Source organism: Entelurus aequoreus, linkage group LG02, assembly GCF_033978785.1.
Source record: "Entelurus aequoreus isolate RoL-2023_Sb linkage group LG02, RoL_Eaeq_v1.1, whole genome shotgun sequence".
NCBI lineage: Eukaryota > Metazoa > Chordata > Actinopteri > Syngnathiformes > Syngnathidae > Entelurus > Entelurus aequoreus.
The window spans coordinates 86,633,017-86,649,602 of record NC_084732.1 but is presented as its reverse complement, the minus strand read 5'-3'; the positions used below and the strand labels follow the sequence as shown (position 1 = coordinate 86,649,602).

General features: G+C 39.4%; 1 protein-coding gene across 1 annotated transcript; it reads right to left on the bottom strand.

The window, feature by feature from the left end:
* Positions 1-5,230: 5,230 nt before the first annotated feature.
* LOC133664729 (uncharacterized) lies at positions 5,231-15,004 on the bottom strand. Its single transcript, XM_062069590.1, has 6 exons — positions 14,977-15,004; positions 13,973-14,078; positions 7,070-8,122; positions 6,770-6,925; positions 6,434-6,526; positions 5,231-6,229 (listed from the first exon to the last, which is right to left on the bottom strand). Exons 3-6 carry the CDS (start codon positions 8,096-8,098, stop codon positions 5,933-5,935), a joined length of 1,575 nt encoding a protein of 524 aa, XP_061925574.1. The 5' UTR covers positions 8,099-8,122; positions 13,973-14,078; positions 14,977-15,004; the 3' UTR covers positions 5,231-5,932.
* Positions 15,005-16,586: the final 1,582 nt, after the last annotated feature.

Sequence of the window (16,586 nt, the reverse complement as noted above, 5' to 3'; positions counted from 1 at the left end):
CAGGCGTATTCCCAAGGATACATTTTTTTCAATACAAATTTATGTGGTTTTAATGTAGCAAGCAAACATTTTGACAGACAACAGCAATGCTATAACATGCTGATTTGGTCTTACCATCAAAACAAACACGCCACAGTTGTTGGAGCACCCTTGCTTTGTTAGGCCCTGAGGTGTGAACAATGTATTTTAATTAAAGTATGGCAAGAAAATAGTAAAAAGTTAGCAAATGCTATTATGTAATGTCTCACCTGGACATCATTCACACCAAGCTCTCTCCAGGGGCCAGAAGAGAGGCTGTGAGCAACGTGTCTGTACAAATAATAAGTCAAATAAAAGTCACTCAACTTCAATCAACTTTTGATTGAAAAGCACGCATAAACGCTTGGAACAAAGCCTGAACTGAATAAGGAAGAGGTTGGAACTTCAAATCAAAAAGTTTTGGCTCTATTTTGCACATCATTCAAATGAGAAATGTGACATTTCACACTTGATTTTATTTTTCGGTTGTTGCTTTCTACACTAGTAAATGATGACAGTGAGCAGAGACCTCATGTAGACTTCCCTAGTCTCCACAAGTTTTCAGCACACACTGCATACTGGGGACAGAAACTCCAAGACAGCCAGGAACAACTGGTAAAGTTAACTATTGTGCCACTGTGGTTATCTATGAATGTCACTCATATAATCATACACGTATTAAGACTTTGTTTTCTTCCACTAGCTGTCTCATGTCTTGGAGAGATGAGAGTAGAACCAGTCTATTCAGGTTTTTAGGGCACCTCCTGGACAGTGGTAGTTCTGTTTTAAACCACTTGTCCTTTGTTTGTTTTAATTAATGGTTCTGTTTTTATTTGATCTAAAATATTCCATCCCATATTCCAACTATTTTGATTCCTTAAACAGATGGAAACATAACTATTTATCTTTTTTGAGACGGGCAGTTCTGTTTAAGCCTGTTATGAAAACTTTTTGATTTGAAGTTCCAACCTCTTCCTTATTCAGTTCAAGCTTTGTTCCAAGCGTTTATGCGTGCTTTTCAATCAAAAGTTGATTGAAGTTGAGTGACTTTTATTTGGCTTATTATTTGTACAGACACGTTGCTCACAGCCTCTCTTCTGGCCCCTGGAGAGAACTTGGTGTGAATGATGTCCAGGTGAGACATTACATAATAGCATTTGCTAACTTTTTACTATTTTCTTGCCATACTTTTATTAAAATACATTGTTCACACCTCAGGGCCTAACAAAGCAAGGGTGCTCCAACAACTGTGGCGTGTTTGTTTTGATGGTAAGACCAAATCAGCATGTTATAGCATTGCTGTTGTCTGTCAAAATGTTTGCTTGCTACATTAAAACCACATTAATTTGTATTGAAAAAAATGTATCCTTGGGAATACGCCTGACATTATATTAAGCAGTACCTCTTGACTTACAGTACACTCTGTACATTGTAATGGGGGCCAATTGTGATTTCAGAGAGGTATGTGTAAATCGTGACACATTATGCTTAGTGTACAAGGTGTTATTTTTTTTACAACATATTAACATCTCTGCGATGAGGTGGCGACTTGTCCAGGGTGTACCCCGCCTTCCGCCCAATTGTAGCTGAGATAGGCTCCAGCGCCCCTCGCGACCCCGAAGGGAATAAGCGGTAGAAAATGGATGGATGGATGGATATTAACATCTTCCTGCATTTCCTTCTTCAAAGGAAAACATGCTGCAAATTAGGAGATGGTGGTGTCTCGCTCTCCTGCAGAACTTCCCCATGCCGTAAGTGCTTTGAATATCACAAATCACAAAAAAAATGTTTTACTCACGGTCAACAGACCAACATGAATGTTTTCATAGTGAATGTATGTTGTCATTAAATCACTAAGGTCTGAAGAAGACCGATTGCAGGACAGAAAACGGCGACGAGTGCAAGGAGGGCTACAGGTGAGAGGTCATGTGATTAATTAGTCTTGTAGTCAACTATTGCTAGACTAAAGCGTAATTCCTCCACTTATTTCAATTACCTTAGTTTTACATCTTGCATTGTTATTGTGCCTATAAGAACCGCAATCTGTTTCCTTTCTAGACAGTGGAAAATGAACAGAACTGGAAACAAGGAACAGGGTTGCTTGTTATGGGCCAGAAAAATACTTTGATACTTGCCATTGTTAAACATTTATGGAAGCTTAAGGAATGTATTTGGCTAGGCTAAAACATTTTTTTTTTCTTTACAGATCAAACATTTTTAACCTGGGGTGAAAAATAAAATCAATGATGCAAAGTATTCTGTCTTTGGTTTATTTGACTTAGCTAATATAATTGAGTGTGCAAAATAATATGTGTCTATACTCTTTTGGAAATGCTATGGTTTGTATATAATTATTATTCTTTTTTTTTTCATGGTAAATGCTATGGTTTATATATATATATATATATATATATATATTTTCATGGTAAAAAAAACACATTTGACAAGTTAAAAGTAGGAATGTCTAAGTCTATCAAATACATTAACCTTTTTCCATATTAAGTCATTGTGCTGTGCCGGATCTCCGCCACCAGATTGGTTCCGCGGGCTCAACGTTGAGCCCGCCCACATTGAGGGAAAATAAGCCCCTCCTCGATCTGCGGGCTGCAGCCAGGGGTTACTCTTGCCACTTGCTCGCCGTCCCCGCCTCCTCGCCGCCATCTTGGGGCGGGCCCCGGCGCAGCACGCCCCGCCGTCGGTCCTCCGGCTCCGCCTTGCCACATCATGTTTCTAGTAAAACTCACAAATATTCATTATTTCAAGCATTATTAACCATTGTGCATGTTTGGTTTAGGAGTTATGTTTAAATAACTGTCATATTGAGTGTGAAAGTTATGCTGTCATATTGAGTAAAAAACAAATGTTTGTGTCTGCACACCTTCCAAAAGCACCTGTTTCTATTAAATTTAGTAAAAAACAACACATTTTTGTCTTTGCAAACTTTCAAAAGATAATTTTGAGACAAGTAATACTCACAAAACTTTGGCATGAAACCAACAACGTCTGTAGCAGGTTGCATGAAGCAAATAATGACGCCAGGTCGACTGACTGGCAAAGGCAGGTTTAAATAATGCCTTGATTAGTGCCCGTGTAGCAGGTGAGCGGCCGAACACTAATCAGAGACAGGTGAACATAATTAGCAACCATGGCAACCAAAACAAACTCAGGGAGGTGCACACACCAAAACTAACAGAACATAACTACACAAAACATAATCTAGACCACAGACCATGACATATTGCATGTTTGGTTTTGGAGTTATGTTTATATAACTTTTATATTTAGTATGACAGTTATACTGTCATATTGAGTAAAAAAAAATGTATTTGCAAACTTCAATCAATCAATCAATCAATGTTTATTTATATAGCCCTAAATCACAAGTGTCTCAAAGGGCTGTACAAGCCACAACGACATCCTCGGTACAGAGCCCACATACGGGCAAGGAAAACTCACCCCAGTGGGACGTCAATGTGAATGACTATGAGAAACCTTGTAGAGGGCCGCATATGTGGGTAACCCTGGGGAACTCTGCATGTTACCTTAACATAGTCCGAGGTCACATTGTTATGGGAGACACACTGCATCCTGTCAGTAAGATAAGAGTTAAACCAAGACAAAGCTAAGTCTGACATCCCAATACGCGTTTTGATACGTTTTGAAACTTACAAAAGATACTTTTTCTAGTAAAACTCACAAATACATTATTGCAGGCATTTTTAGGCATTTTGCATGGTTAGTTTAGGAGTTGTGTTTGTATATTTTGTATTGCTTTTTTTTTTTTGCATTATCTCAGGATCCTAAGTACATTGAGTAAAACACTTTTTTTCTAGTAAATTTCACAGATATACATCATTGTAGGCATTTTTAGACATTTTGCATGTTTGGTTTAGCAGTTATGTTTTAATAAATTTGTATTGCTTTTTCGCATTATCTCAGGATTCTAATCACATTACTGTCATAGTGAGTAAAAAAATAATTTTTGTATTTGCAAACCTTACAAAACACCTGATTATAGTAAAACTCACAAATATTCATTATTACTGTCATTTTTAGGCATATTGCGTGTTTGGTTTTGGAGTTATGTTTTTATAACTTTCATATTTAGTATGACAGTTATACTGTCATATTAAGTAAAAAAAAAAAAAAGTATTCGCAAACCTTACAAAATATAATTTTTCTAGTAAAATTCACAAATATACATTATTCCAGGGATTTTTAGGCATTTTGCATGTTTGGTTTAGGAGTTATGTTTGAATCCATTTGTATTGCTTTTTTCACATTATCTCAGGATCCTAAGAACATTACTGTCATATTGAGTAAAAAAGTCGTTTTTGTGTTTGTAAACCTTACAAAAGAACATGACTATATTATAACTCACAAAGATACATTAACACGGGCATTATTACATATTACATGTTTGGTTTAGGAGTTATGCTGCAAACGCATTCTTTCCTGATTCTAAGAAAATTACTGTCATATTGAGTAAAAAACTATTTTTTGTGTTTGCAAACCTTACAAAAGCAAATGTTTCTTGTAAAACTCACAGAGATACTTTAATAGAGGCATATTTAGGCATATTTCATGCTGGTTTAGGAGTTATACACTGAAAAAAATAACATACGATTTACTTAAAAAAATTATTGTAAGTATTTGCACGCAAATGATTAAAGTAAAATTTAATGCTGCAATATCAAGTAACACTCACTTGCCAGTATCAAGCAAATTCTACTTACCATATAACATAACATTTGTGAAGACATTAAGTAACAGTTATTTAATTACATCCAAGTTTTAAGTTATATTTATTTAAACAAATTAAGTAAAGTCTACTTGTTTTTTGTCGGCATGAACATAATTTTACTCAAAACTTTAAGTACATTTTATATATCTGTAGTATTTGCTGTTATAAAGTAATTCAGTAGATTTTAATTATTTTCTTGTGCTTGACATTTTAATTTACTTGGTTGCATTACGTTACATTACTCACTAAAATTAAGTAATCATTGCCAGTTTTCTTTTGATAAATGTTACCAAATAAATTTAACCAATACTCTATGCATTTAATATATATGTATCACATATCACACAACTAAATTACAATGCAATTAAACAGTTTATTTTTATTCAATCTTACAAACCTCTGAAACAGAGTTTCTACATTCATTGCAGAAATATAATACTCAACAACTTCTGGGAGAGGGTCAGGACAGAAACCGCCTCTTAAACTTTGAGCAGTGGTGTATGGATTATGTATACCCCTATTTAAATGGGGGGAAAAACAGAATGTACTGTACAAGTACTGCGTTAATAGTAAAAGTGCATTATATTGTACTGCATTAGAATTTGTACTAACAGTAAATTAAAGATGTATCTCCAGCAAAAGGTATTCAAAGTAAATAGTAGTAATAGTATATTTTTTAAAGAAAATATCCAAAGGTTGGTATGACTGGTAAACAACAAATACACAGTATTACACATTATACACCAAATCCAACATTGATCTGTTAACATAGTCACTTCTCAAATATGCAATTAAAATCTTACAAACCTACACACTGAAAAAGTGCAATTTCAACATTTGAACCAGTCCTCTGACTAGTGCACTTTTAAGTATGCAATTAAAACATTAATGAAATAAAATCAACAGAATCAACTAAAAATAAACAGCTTAAGGTGTCTAACCATTCTTGTTGAAGAATACAATCTTTACTGTCATTAACAGATACCTTATTTGACAAAAAATTAAAAACATTTATGACAGGCAACCCACTAGTAAACCAAGATGAACTGGAACTCAGTGCTAATTCTTGGCATGTCTTCACAAGAGTCCATGCATGATGCTACGTCCTCAACAAGGGTCCATAAATGTTGTCATTTTCCTCCTCTAGGATGACAAAGTCATGACATGCATTTAGGAAAGCAACTTCAACTTCAAGGTGTTTACTTTTGGGGACAGTTTGAATCCATCCAGCTCCAGCACGAGTTTTTGGAAGACTTCAAAAGTGTAGCGCAAAGTGGGAGGGTATGCCAAGTTCAGGGCATAAATCAGTCCCATGAGCAGTGAGCAAGCTTTCGCAGTACTGTTGCACCCTGGCAAAATCTCATGGCCTTCCACAAGGATGGAGACATCGACTGGATCCTCATCAGCACCGTGGACGACGAGAATTTTGAGGATGTGGTTACTGACATCACTCCGGCTGTCCTCCTGCTTACAATATACAACAAAAAAGAAGAATGTTATTGAGAAACAAATAATAGAACTGCATGAATCATTCAAAGTGACTTCATTATCAGGGAAGAATGAACACAATAATACTGTATATGTTCCTTTGTCTGCTTTCCTCTTAACTTTAACATTAAATTAACCTGTGTCATTAAAAAATATTTTTAAATTATTAAAATAATGCTATACCAAGCAGTCTTCAAAAAGTTCCTCTTCCTTCTCGCCAAGGTACAGTATAAGGCTGCGGATAATGGTTTCACGCCTCATCTCAATGCTCTGTTTCTGTGAACAGATTAAGAACATGAACATAACCATTATACATACACAATGAACTGTCAAGTGAAAACACAAGTGCATATATTTGCTCGTGTTTTAAGTGCATGGACCCAGAGCGTGCAAGGGCATGGAATCTACCAAGTGTGAGGCTTGTCCTGTATGTGTATACTGTATGTGTCTGTGAGTGAGAAAAAAAGTAGCTCCAGCTCCCTGTAAAACATATTGTATGAACAAGCAAAACAAGCACACCTGACTCAGTCTGTCCAGGAGCGGCCTCATCTTGATCCCCTCGGCACCTCCCTTGGCTTTCATCAGGGTAATAAGTTTTGGTGTGTGTTCGTCCAGTTTGTGCATGAAGGTTCGCTCCAGGGGAATGGTAGTTGTTCTCCTGAATTCCTCCTTGATCTGAATGGACAAAAGATTCACAAGTACATCAATATTATTTTTATATAGATGTACATGCATGTTTGAAAAGAAAATTCATTAATTAATTATTGTTACAGCTCAATAAAGCAAATGAAATGTTTTAGGATTTATAGAATCACCTACCTCAGCTTCACAAAACAAAGCAGGCCATCTCTCTTTGAAGTCAGCAGCAGCAGGACTATCACTCACAACCTCGAGTCTTCGATAGGAAAATGTGTTGGCCATTTTTTCGTTAATTATTTTAGCGTTGTCCTTCTTCTTAACCTCGTTAAGGAGCTCCTGTCTGTCCCTCTCCAGACTGTCGTTGCTTTCTCCACTTGGATATGGGGGAAGGAAGCTCACCTCGGCTCTCTTCGGTTTCTTGCATTTTTTTGCAGGATATCTCTCGCCAGGGGCCTTCCTTTTCAAGGAGTTGATGTGAAGCTCGGGACAAGGGACATTGCCCCTTTTCAGTTTTCTTCGGAAATTGTCCATCTTCATTTTGAGACGATTCTGCCACCCATATGTGCCTGAATATGAGGTTCCAGGCTCCCTCAAGCATGGGTGTTTGTTTAGTAGAGCTTCTACAACTTCGAGTTGTTGAAGAGCACTGGGATAGGCCTGGTAGTGGTAGATTGCTTCTGCAAGTTTCTCTAGAATGTCAGAGTAGATACTTGGATCCTGAAGAAGTGAGCCATCTCGTTCATAAGCTTGATTTCCAGCTTCAAGAATCATTTCGACACCATATGAAAAGATGGGTATCACAAAATTGGTTGGCCATGGCTCTGATCGATACTCTGCTGAAAGTTGTAAAATAATGGTGTCAGATGAGCTGGCTGAGGAACTCTCATCTTGAGAAGACTGATCCAGCGGCACTGGAGTGGAGGAACCTGAAGGCTCACTGATAGAAGTCAATGTCAAAATTACAGATGGTTCTGTTTGAACTAGTTTGATTGTGTCCTTGTCATTAACCACATCGGTTGATGTTAGTGTGAAGAATTGATTATCGAAATATTTGTCCATGTGCATTACAGTGTAACTCCCTTCAAGTTTAAAATGATTCTGCGCAGCTGCCAAAAGTTCGTCTACAGTGCTAGGGATTCCATCTGGTAGGGTTAACTTGTAAACTTGTGTCTCTTCAATAACAACACATAGTTGAGTTGGGGCAGACATGATCACAGTCTTGGGCAAGCAGAACTGCAAGAGAGAAAAAAAGAAGACATGGTGTGATAACAAATAATAAAAAAAGTACTAAAAAAACAAATAATATATTTTCACACCCTGAATAATACATGACCTTCACAAATCAGACAAAGTATAAAAAAATAATATTTTTTACAAAACGGGAAATCATAAAAAAAAAAAATCTAATTCTATTTTATGTTGATTATTGAGGCTGTAAAGAAAGAGTGGTGCTTGTGTGCACTATGATATCAATAATAAACTTAAAGTAGAATTATCACTTTTGGGCAACATCAACAAAAACAGAAAATAATATTATTTGTGTCTGATGTTTTTTTTCCCCACAAAAATTCCAGTTTCTGTTAAAAATCTTAAAATATCATCTGCTTCTGCACAGTGAAGTTCTACCCGTCAACTGAAGGAATAAATAGAAAAACATGTAGGAAGGACTTGGGTTACTTTACCTAGTTTGACAAGCAGATGTGGTGTTTCAAAGAAACCATGCGATCGCCTTCCACTGCAAGTAGTCAATGGGTATGTGTCAGTGAGTTGTGACTGCTCAATTACTTTGACAACTCTTGTGGACTCCAACTTGAAACATCTAAAATGCTCAGAGTACCATGCACTTTGCAGTTTCACTACAAACACTAAGGTGTCATGAACAATGATGATTTGTAGTATTTCAGCAAAGTCAGGCAACCCAGATGTGGAGCCATATACCAACATCATGCCAACACTGTAACTGGTGCCCTGAAATTCTGCCTGGTTGGTCCTGTCTCCTCAGGAAATGTCTGTGATAGAAATTCCTGTACGTTCTCATTTACAACTTCTAATGGAAATCTTGACATCTTTGATACATACACGGCAGGCTTTTTTACAACTGAAGCATGGAGCTGGCATGCGATCATGGACTGGTGTTTGCTTGCCATAGACTTTAAAATGTTCCGAAAGCAACTAGTCTGTCTTACAATCTTCTTAAAGAATCGGTGCTTTCCTTCAATCCTCATTGTCCATAAAGACACCAGTGGGCCAAATGATTTGATGAGCTGGGGAGAGTGCTCTACAAAGTGGTGTTTTGGGATCAGGTTCGCTTGTGGAAGAACACTGTTAAATCTCTGTCTGTGCTCAGAAATCAGGCTATCGAGGAAACCAATGCTTTCATCTGTGTGAGTAGGTGACATAACCAGCTCAACAAGATCTTTGAGTGTCATCAACAACTGCCATGCTTGTTCTTCTTCCTCTACTTTGGAGCCAATCATAAGTGGAAGTAGCCTCAATAAGCACCAATTTTCAGTTGCATTACCACCAATGGTTTTACGCAGGGGTCTCAAACATGTGGCCCGCGGGCCAATTGCGGCCTGCAAGACGTTATTGTGACAGTTTAACGTTAGTGCGGCCCGCAAGTTTTAAATGAATGGCGCTTGACAGCGTTGTGTGCGGAACTGAAGGAATCTACCAATCATGGTGTAATTTAAGGCTCTCAAAATTATCGAGGGCGTGCTGTGATGGCACTGTCCTTAGTATCCTCTAGATACTGTCACCGCATTATCTTTTGCTCCATACTAACAGGGTGCCGGCCCATACACATGTTGTATGAGGCTACTGCAGTCACACGTCAGTTATTGCAAGACATAGTTGAGGAACAGCCATACATGTCACACTGAGGGTGGTCATATTTTATTTTATATATTTTTTAACACTGTTACAAATATGCGCCACACTGTGAACCCACACCAAACAAAAATGACAAACACATTTCGGGAGAACATCCACACATAAACACAACATAAACACAACAGAACATATACCCAGAATCCTTTGCAGCTCTAACTCTTCCGGGCTACAAAAACAACCCCCCCCCCCCCCCCCCCCCCCCGCTACCCCCAACCCCGCCCACCTCAACCCCATCTCCCGAATTCGGAGGTCTCAAGGTTGGCAAGTATGCATTGACGTCACTTGCGTGATGCAAGCAGAGAAACATTTTGCCGCTTTTCCACGACACCCACACACGCTCTTCTTCCCTCCCTCCCTGCCTCCCTCGCTCGCCCGCCTGCTCGCTCCCGCCCCCGTTGTAAACAGTCCGGGCGGGGAAGACGAGCGGTCCAGTAGCTTCCAAAGCACTCCGCCGAAGGAGCGAGCGACAATACAAAAGTGTGGTGCACTGGACCGCAGCGCTGATACTCTGACAGAGAGTCGCTGGGCGAATCAGACGTGTAACACGTTAGTGGTGATGTTAGCCCGTTCGGGGCTAATTGTGCTACCGTGACTGTAAACTCCACGGCAAGTCCCCCCCCCCCCCTCCTCCCCCCCCTCCTCCCCCCTCCCCTTTATTGTTCTGTTTTTATATATATTTTTAATTGGAATATATTTACAATATTTTATCTCATTGTAAAGAGAATTCCATAGTTTAACCCCCACCACTGATATGCACATTTGTTTTAAAGTTGTCCTTGAATACTGATGTTGGAAATGACCTTTTCTTCTATGCTCTTCATTCTCACAAGTGATGACAAACATGTTTTGTAAATTTGCTGGTGATGTTTTACTTTTAGCCTTAAACATGACACATAATGTCTGTAACTTTACTAGCTCCTGTAATTTCAATAAACTCAAATTAATAAATATGTTAGTGTGTTCTAAGTAATCTACTTTATGAATAATCCTTATAGCTCTTTTCTGTAGTTGATACAGAGAAAGTTGCGGTGCACAACAAATACAATTTGAAACGTCATTATACAACTAGACATGCTGAAGAGTATGCAAAATACCAGGGAGATGAGAGAGTGAACCGGGTTGCAAATTTTAAAACCAGTCTACTGAGGCAACAAGATTTCGTCAAGAAAGCAAGCAAAAAGAGCGATGCAGCAGTCAAAGCTAGCTACATGGTGAGTGAGATGGTTGCTAGGGCGGGAAAGCCATTCAAAGAAGGTGAATTCATTAAAAAGTGCATGTTAGATCTTTTTTAAGAAATCTTTTCTTGCGGCCCAGCCTCACCCAGTTTCTGCATCCAGTGGCCCCCAGGTAAATTGAGTTTGAGACCCCTGGTTTTACGGGAGGCAAATGTTGGTGGTTTAACTTGGGGACAATTTGTCCTGTCTTTCCACTTGTATGGAAACTGTTTGATTATTTTATTGAGCTCTTCAAGAGAGAAATATTTTTTCTTTATCAACATATCTAAACACAATGCCAGTTCTAAAGGTATAATACCCTCAAGTAAATCATGTAATACATCAGGTGGGTAACCTGTTGTCACATGAAAATGATTTAATCTTTCAGTAATAGTACACTGTCCTTTAACTCCACGACTATGAGTGTTACTAGTGAATGCTGCTTCAATGTCCAACTTGTGATGCTCTTTTGTTCTACCTGGGAATGCTCCTGTCCTGACCTCAAATTCCTGAAACTGGGCTCTCTCTCCTACACAAAATCTACAAACATGTGACCCACTGAAACTTTCAATAAACCCCCCAACTGAGTGGGCACCAAGGTTATCGGCAATCACAGAAAAAACAGTGCCCTTTATTATTTTTCCTAAACAGGGCACAAAAAGACCATCTTCTTCAAGTCTTTTCAAATCACTTAACAATGGATCTAGCACTTGGGGATAACCACATTTCTTAATGTCGTCTGCCTTGCACAAAACAGATAAGTAAATAGATGATAATGTAGACCCCAATACAGACGGAATATCAGCAAACACCCAGTAAACACCTGTTACCTTGTGCTTCTTACGAGATGTTCCTAATGGATTGCATATTTCAAAGTCATCACAGTAAAGTAGGAGTGAAAGCCTTAACTCTTCTCCACAAAGAAATGTGTTTTCCTTCAAGTGGGTACCATCATGAAAACTAGTGTACTGACATGAAGAACTACAATGTCTTACACTTTTCAAAACCTTCTCCTGGACGTCACTATTTTTCAGAACTTGTGACAAGGATTGCAAAATAGGTATATACTGAACGATCTTTCCTTCTTTCGCATCTAGTATATACTCAACAGGTTCAACAATAGAGAAATGTTCTTTTAAATAACTATTTCTCTTGTATGCCGTGCCAAGAGGGCCTTCTCCACTAAAGGCTACACTAGGAGGATTTAACTGGCAAAGGCTTTTTACTAAATCTGTGATCACCACTTCTTCAACAGTGCAGTTATGGTTTTGTAATTGACTATGGACAATATTTTTAATAACAGGTGCAGATGCTGAGCAAGTAATACATTGAAGCTCCTCTACAATCTCATCGATACATATTCTAGGCACATTGAATATACAGTCTAGTTTAAACAATAAGGAACCAAGCTCATCAACAATAGCCTGGACTAAATCTTCACCCTCTTGGACAAATGCTTCATCAGAAGTAACTTCACTTTCAATCAAACTACTACCCTCTGTTACCTCACTTGCCTGACTTGAATGTGTCTGGAATACATTATTTTTAAAATCTTCAATGCAGTGAGGATTGTGCTTCCTACTTTTATGTGAAGCAAAAGTTGAATATATATTCGTACTGTAGTCACAATCTTTAAAAACACAATTAACAGTTTTGTGCTTTTTCAGATGAGTCCCGAGGTGTTCAAAATATTGTTTCTCTGTGTTAAAACTACATGAATTACATACAAGACACGAAAATGAAACTATCTGCCCTAACTGTTGAGTCTGTGTATGATTTCTAGACCAGGGGTCGGCAACCCGCGGCTCCGGAGCCGCATGCGGCTCCTTGACCACTCTGATGCGGCTCAGCTACATACATACCAACCCCCCCGATTTTCCCAGCAGACTTATGGATCTCAGTGTCTCTCATAGATTACTCCCAGGGAAAAAATAATCCTATTTGCACTCTAATTACTAAAAGCAGGGCATGCCCTAATTGCACTGCAGTAATTGTCCTCTATAGCATTTACATACAGCATGCCAGTCCAGCCACATGTTGCATGTTGTTATTACTTGCGCACACAGGAGACAGCAAAGCATACTTACTCATCAGCCACACAGCTTACACTGACGGTAGCCGTATCAAACAACTTTAACATTGTTACGTTACAAATATGCGCCACACTGTGAACCCACACCAAAAAAGAATGAAAAACACATTTCTGGAGAACATCCCACCGTAACACAACATAAACACAACACAACCATTACCTAGAATCCCATGCAGCCCTAACTTTATACACCCTCGCTACCACCAAATCCCCCCACACATCACCCCCCCCCCCCCTCTCCTTGCGTTGGTTGAGCGGAAGAGTTAGGGCTGCATGGGATTCTGGGTATTGGTACCGTCAGTGTAAGATGTGTGGCTGCTGACTTAGTACGCCTTGCTGTCACTTACTAGAGCAAGCTGAAATTGCATTCTACGTGTGGTCGAGCAGGTACACTGTTAGGGCAGACTGTAGAGGGTGCCAAATGCAGTGTCATCACGCTCTGATATTCAGGAGTCTCCCGGGAAAAATGAGAGGGTTGGCAAGAATGACGCTATCAAGCGCCATTCATTCAAAACTCGAGGGCTGCATTAACATCCAATTTCCACATTAAAGTGCGTGCGTGCGTCGGAGACCCCTGGTTAACAAAGCATTTAAGCATTGTATGCGGTGTTTTTCATTTTAAATTTTTTTTGGTGGCTCCCGTTACTTTCTTTAATTTGTGAAACTTGCCAAAATGGCTCTTTGAGTGGTAAAGGTTGCCGACCCCTGTTCTAGACGAATGTGCATGAAGTGCCCCCCAACTTTTAAATAAACAAGGACAATCTGAGTACAAGCAGAGTAGTGCTCGGCCTTGACTAGTGTGTGGATGCTTCAATCTATAATGTTTTATAAGCCCTAAACGTTTTGATGACCCAAAATTGCATCGTTTGCACGACCATCTCATACCACAAGAGGCCTACTCTTTCTCCCTGATGAATTTCTCCTCGACCTCCTCTCCCTAGCCCTCAACTCCAACTGTCCACAAAGTCCACTGGCTCCTCCAAAGGGCACCCTGAAAATGAAGAGACACAATTTGTGGTATTAAAACAACGGTCTAAAATATTCAGCCACAATTTTAATATTACATTATGATGGATGAATAAGGGAAAATAACAAAGCAATATAATGCATTCATTATTTTCTACTTGCCTGAATTATGAGAATAATGTTCTGTTCTGATTTGCTTCCTGTTGATGGAAAAATATTTGAATAGGAAATAAACTACATCGTAAACATTAATGAACATTTTGTTTTGTCTAGCTAAATAAAACAATTAACACATGAGAGATTTATTTGCGAGTAGAAGTTGTAATGAACAATCCATTCTTTCATTGAATTACAAAAACATGTTGCTGTGGGCTTCCCACCGATAACCAGCTTCTTGTCAAAAAAAAAGAAAAGAAAGAAAACTGCCAGCGAAGTCTCTTTGTAATCACAAGCTGATGCTCTTAAAGACCTCTGGCACTTCTGTCAGTAAATGTGTGTTTTAAAAACCTATTCTGGTGCATTTCTCCCAAACATTCAGCAGTATCGCCCCCTCATTCCCAATGCACATTAATTAACATTAATTCACTAACGTTAACGTTACTTCAGTGTCGCCGCCAAAAGTTTTACAGAGAACAATACCTTGTTCTACTATGTTGACGTCAGTTGATAAAAGTTATACCGTTAGGTTGGTGGTTTATTAATATCCTAACTTTATATTAGTTATCTTTAGTTTTTATCAGGAAAAACTGCAGCCCTCCCACTACAGGCCAGCACGGACCAATGTAGCGTTATGCTAACTTTTTTACTTAACTTACTTACTTACTTAACTTAACTTAATTAACTTATGAGCAGTTACATATCTTGCGTCAAACTACATGCAGACGTATATTATCACAAATTTAAAACAGAACGTAATAACTTACCTGTGGAATGACTTGCGCGCGCTACACCTTGCAGTGCTCTGTGAAGTGATCCTAACGGCCGTAGCAGAGCCAGTCGGCCAGAGCCTGTTGTGCTGTGCGCATGCGTCGTCGTGCATGCGTTTCAAAACACTAGATTTTCAGAGTAAAGTTTATGTAATATTTTTAGGTTTATGTACGTACAACTATTAAACATTTAAATAGTATGAGGAAACATAAGTAAAACTTACTCTTCCCCCATAATTCATGTATTACGTTAATAAAATGTTTAATTTTACTTAAGAAACTCGAGTTCTTACTAAATGTTAAAAATACTAGGTATAAATTATGACAGTTACTCTAATAGAGTTTACAGCACCAAAAAGTCACTTTTTTCAGCGTACTTAAAACAACCTTTTTGTCATGTCTGTGTTCATGTTTTTGTTTGGCCATGTGCTGTTTTGTTTTTTGGACACTTCCTTAGTTCCTGGTTTCACTTCCTGGTTTTGTTTGTCACCATAGCAACCATTAGTTTCACCTGTTCCACGTTTGGACTCACACACACCTGTCTCACGTTTTCACAGTCATGTCATGCACCTGTTCACAGTTAGTCACGCACCTGTTTTCACTTTTCATGTCACTATATAGGCTTTTCTGTTTCTGTTGTTCGTGCTGGCTACATCACCCATTCATGCCATGTCCACAGTTCCTTGTCACGTTAGTTCTTGTTTCATCTCTTGTCACGTAAGTTTTTGTTTGTTTAAGGTTCATAGTTCTCCGCCATTGTGCGCGCCTTTTGTTTTCTAGTCAAGTTTTTTACCTCCGCTGTGAGCGCCTTTTGTTTGTACCTTTTTGTTTGAGTTTATAGTATTAATTAAATATGTCTTTACCTGCTCGCCACGTCCGTTCCAATTATTTTGCACCACGGGAGAGCAAACCACGCCATAGACCAAGTCTTGACAGATGTCGCCAGCACGAGAGCTCTCCCGCAAAAAAATGGGACAATTTTGACGAGGTAACGTGGGAGGTCCTGCGCGCCATGGAAGCCGAGACACTCCGCCATTCCCCCATGGAGCGCAGGGATCTCATGTGGGGTCCGACCGGCAAACTGGTGCCGATCAGCTCCCTTTGGTCCGAGGATGGCGCTGCGTCACCGCAGTCCCGGAAGCGCCGCTCCCAACGAAGGACGTCAGGGAGGGCTTCCACAAGCATTGGAAAGGACGCATCGTTCCCGCAAGCTCCTCCCCCTCCGGGCGGAAACGAGCTGCAGCCAGCCCGGCTTCCCCAGGACGACGTCACGCCGCTGCCAGTGGGTGACGTCATGGATTTTTTTCCCCTGAACTCTTTTTCTTGTCAGCCACATCCAACCAAAGACTCTAAATCCATGATTAAATATTACCAAGACATGTTTTTAGAAATCAGATCCTGTCAATCACAGTCACCCAATTTTCATGCCCCGCCCCCCAGGACTCATGCCACGCCCAAGTCAGAAATTTTTTTTTCACCCACAAGATCCCAGGTACAAGAAAGACATTTTGGACAATTTAGAGGGGAGGATTCTGCCCTCCTCCTGAACCCCCTCCGCCCACCCCAAAAGACGGTTCCAGACCGCGGGGAGCGCGTCTGGGATCCGC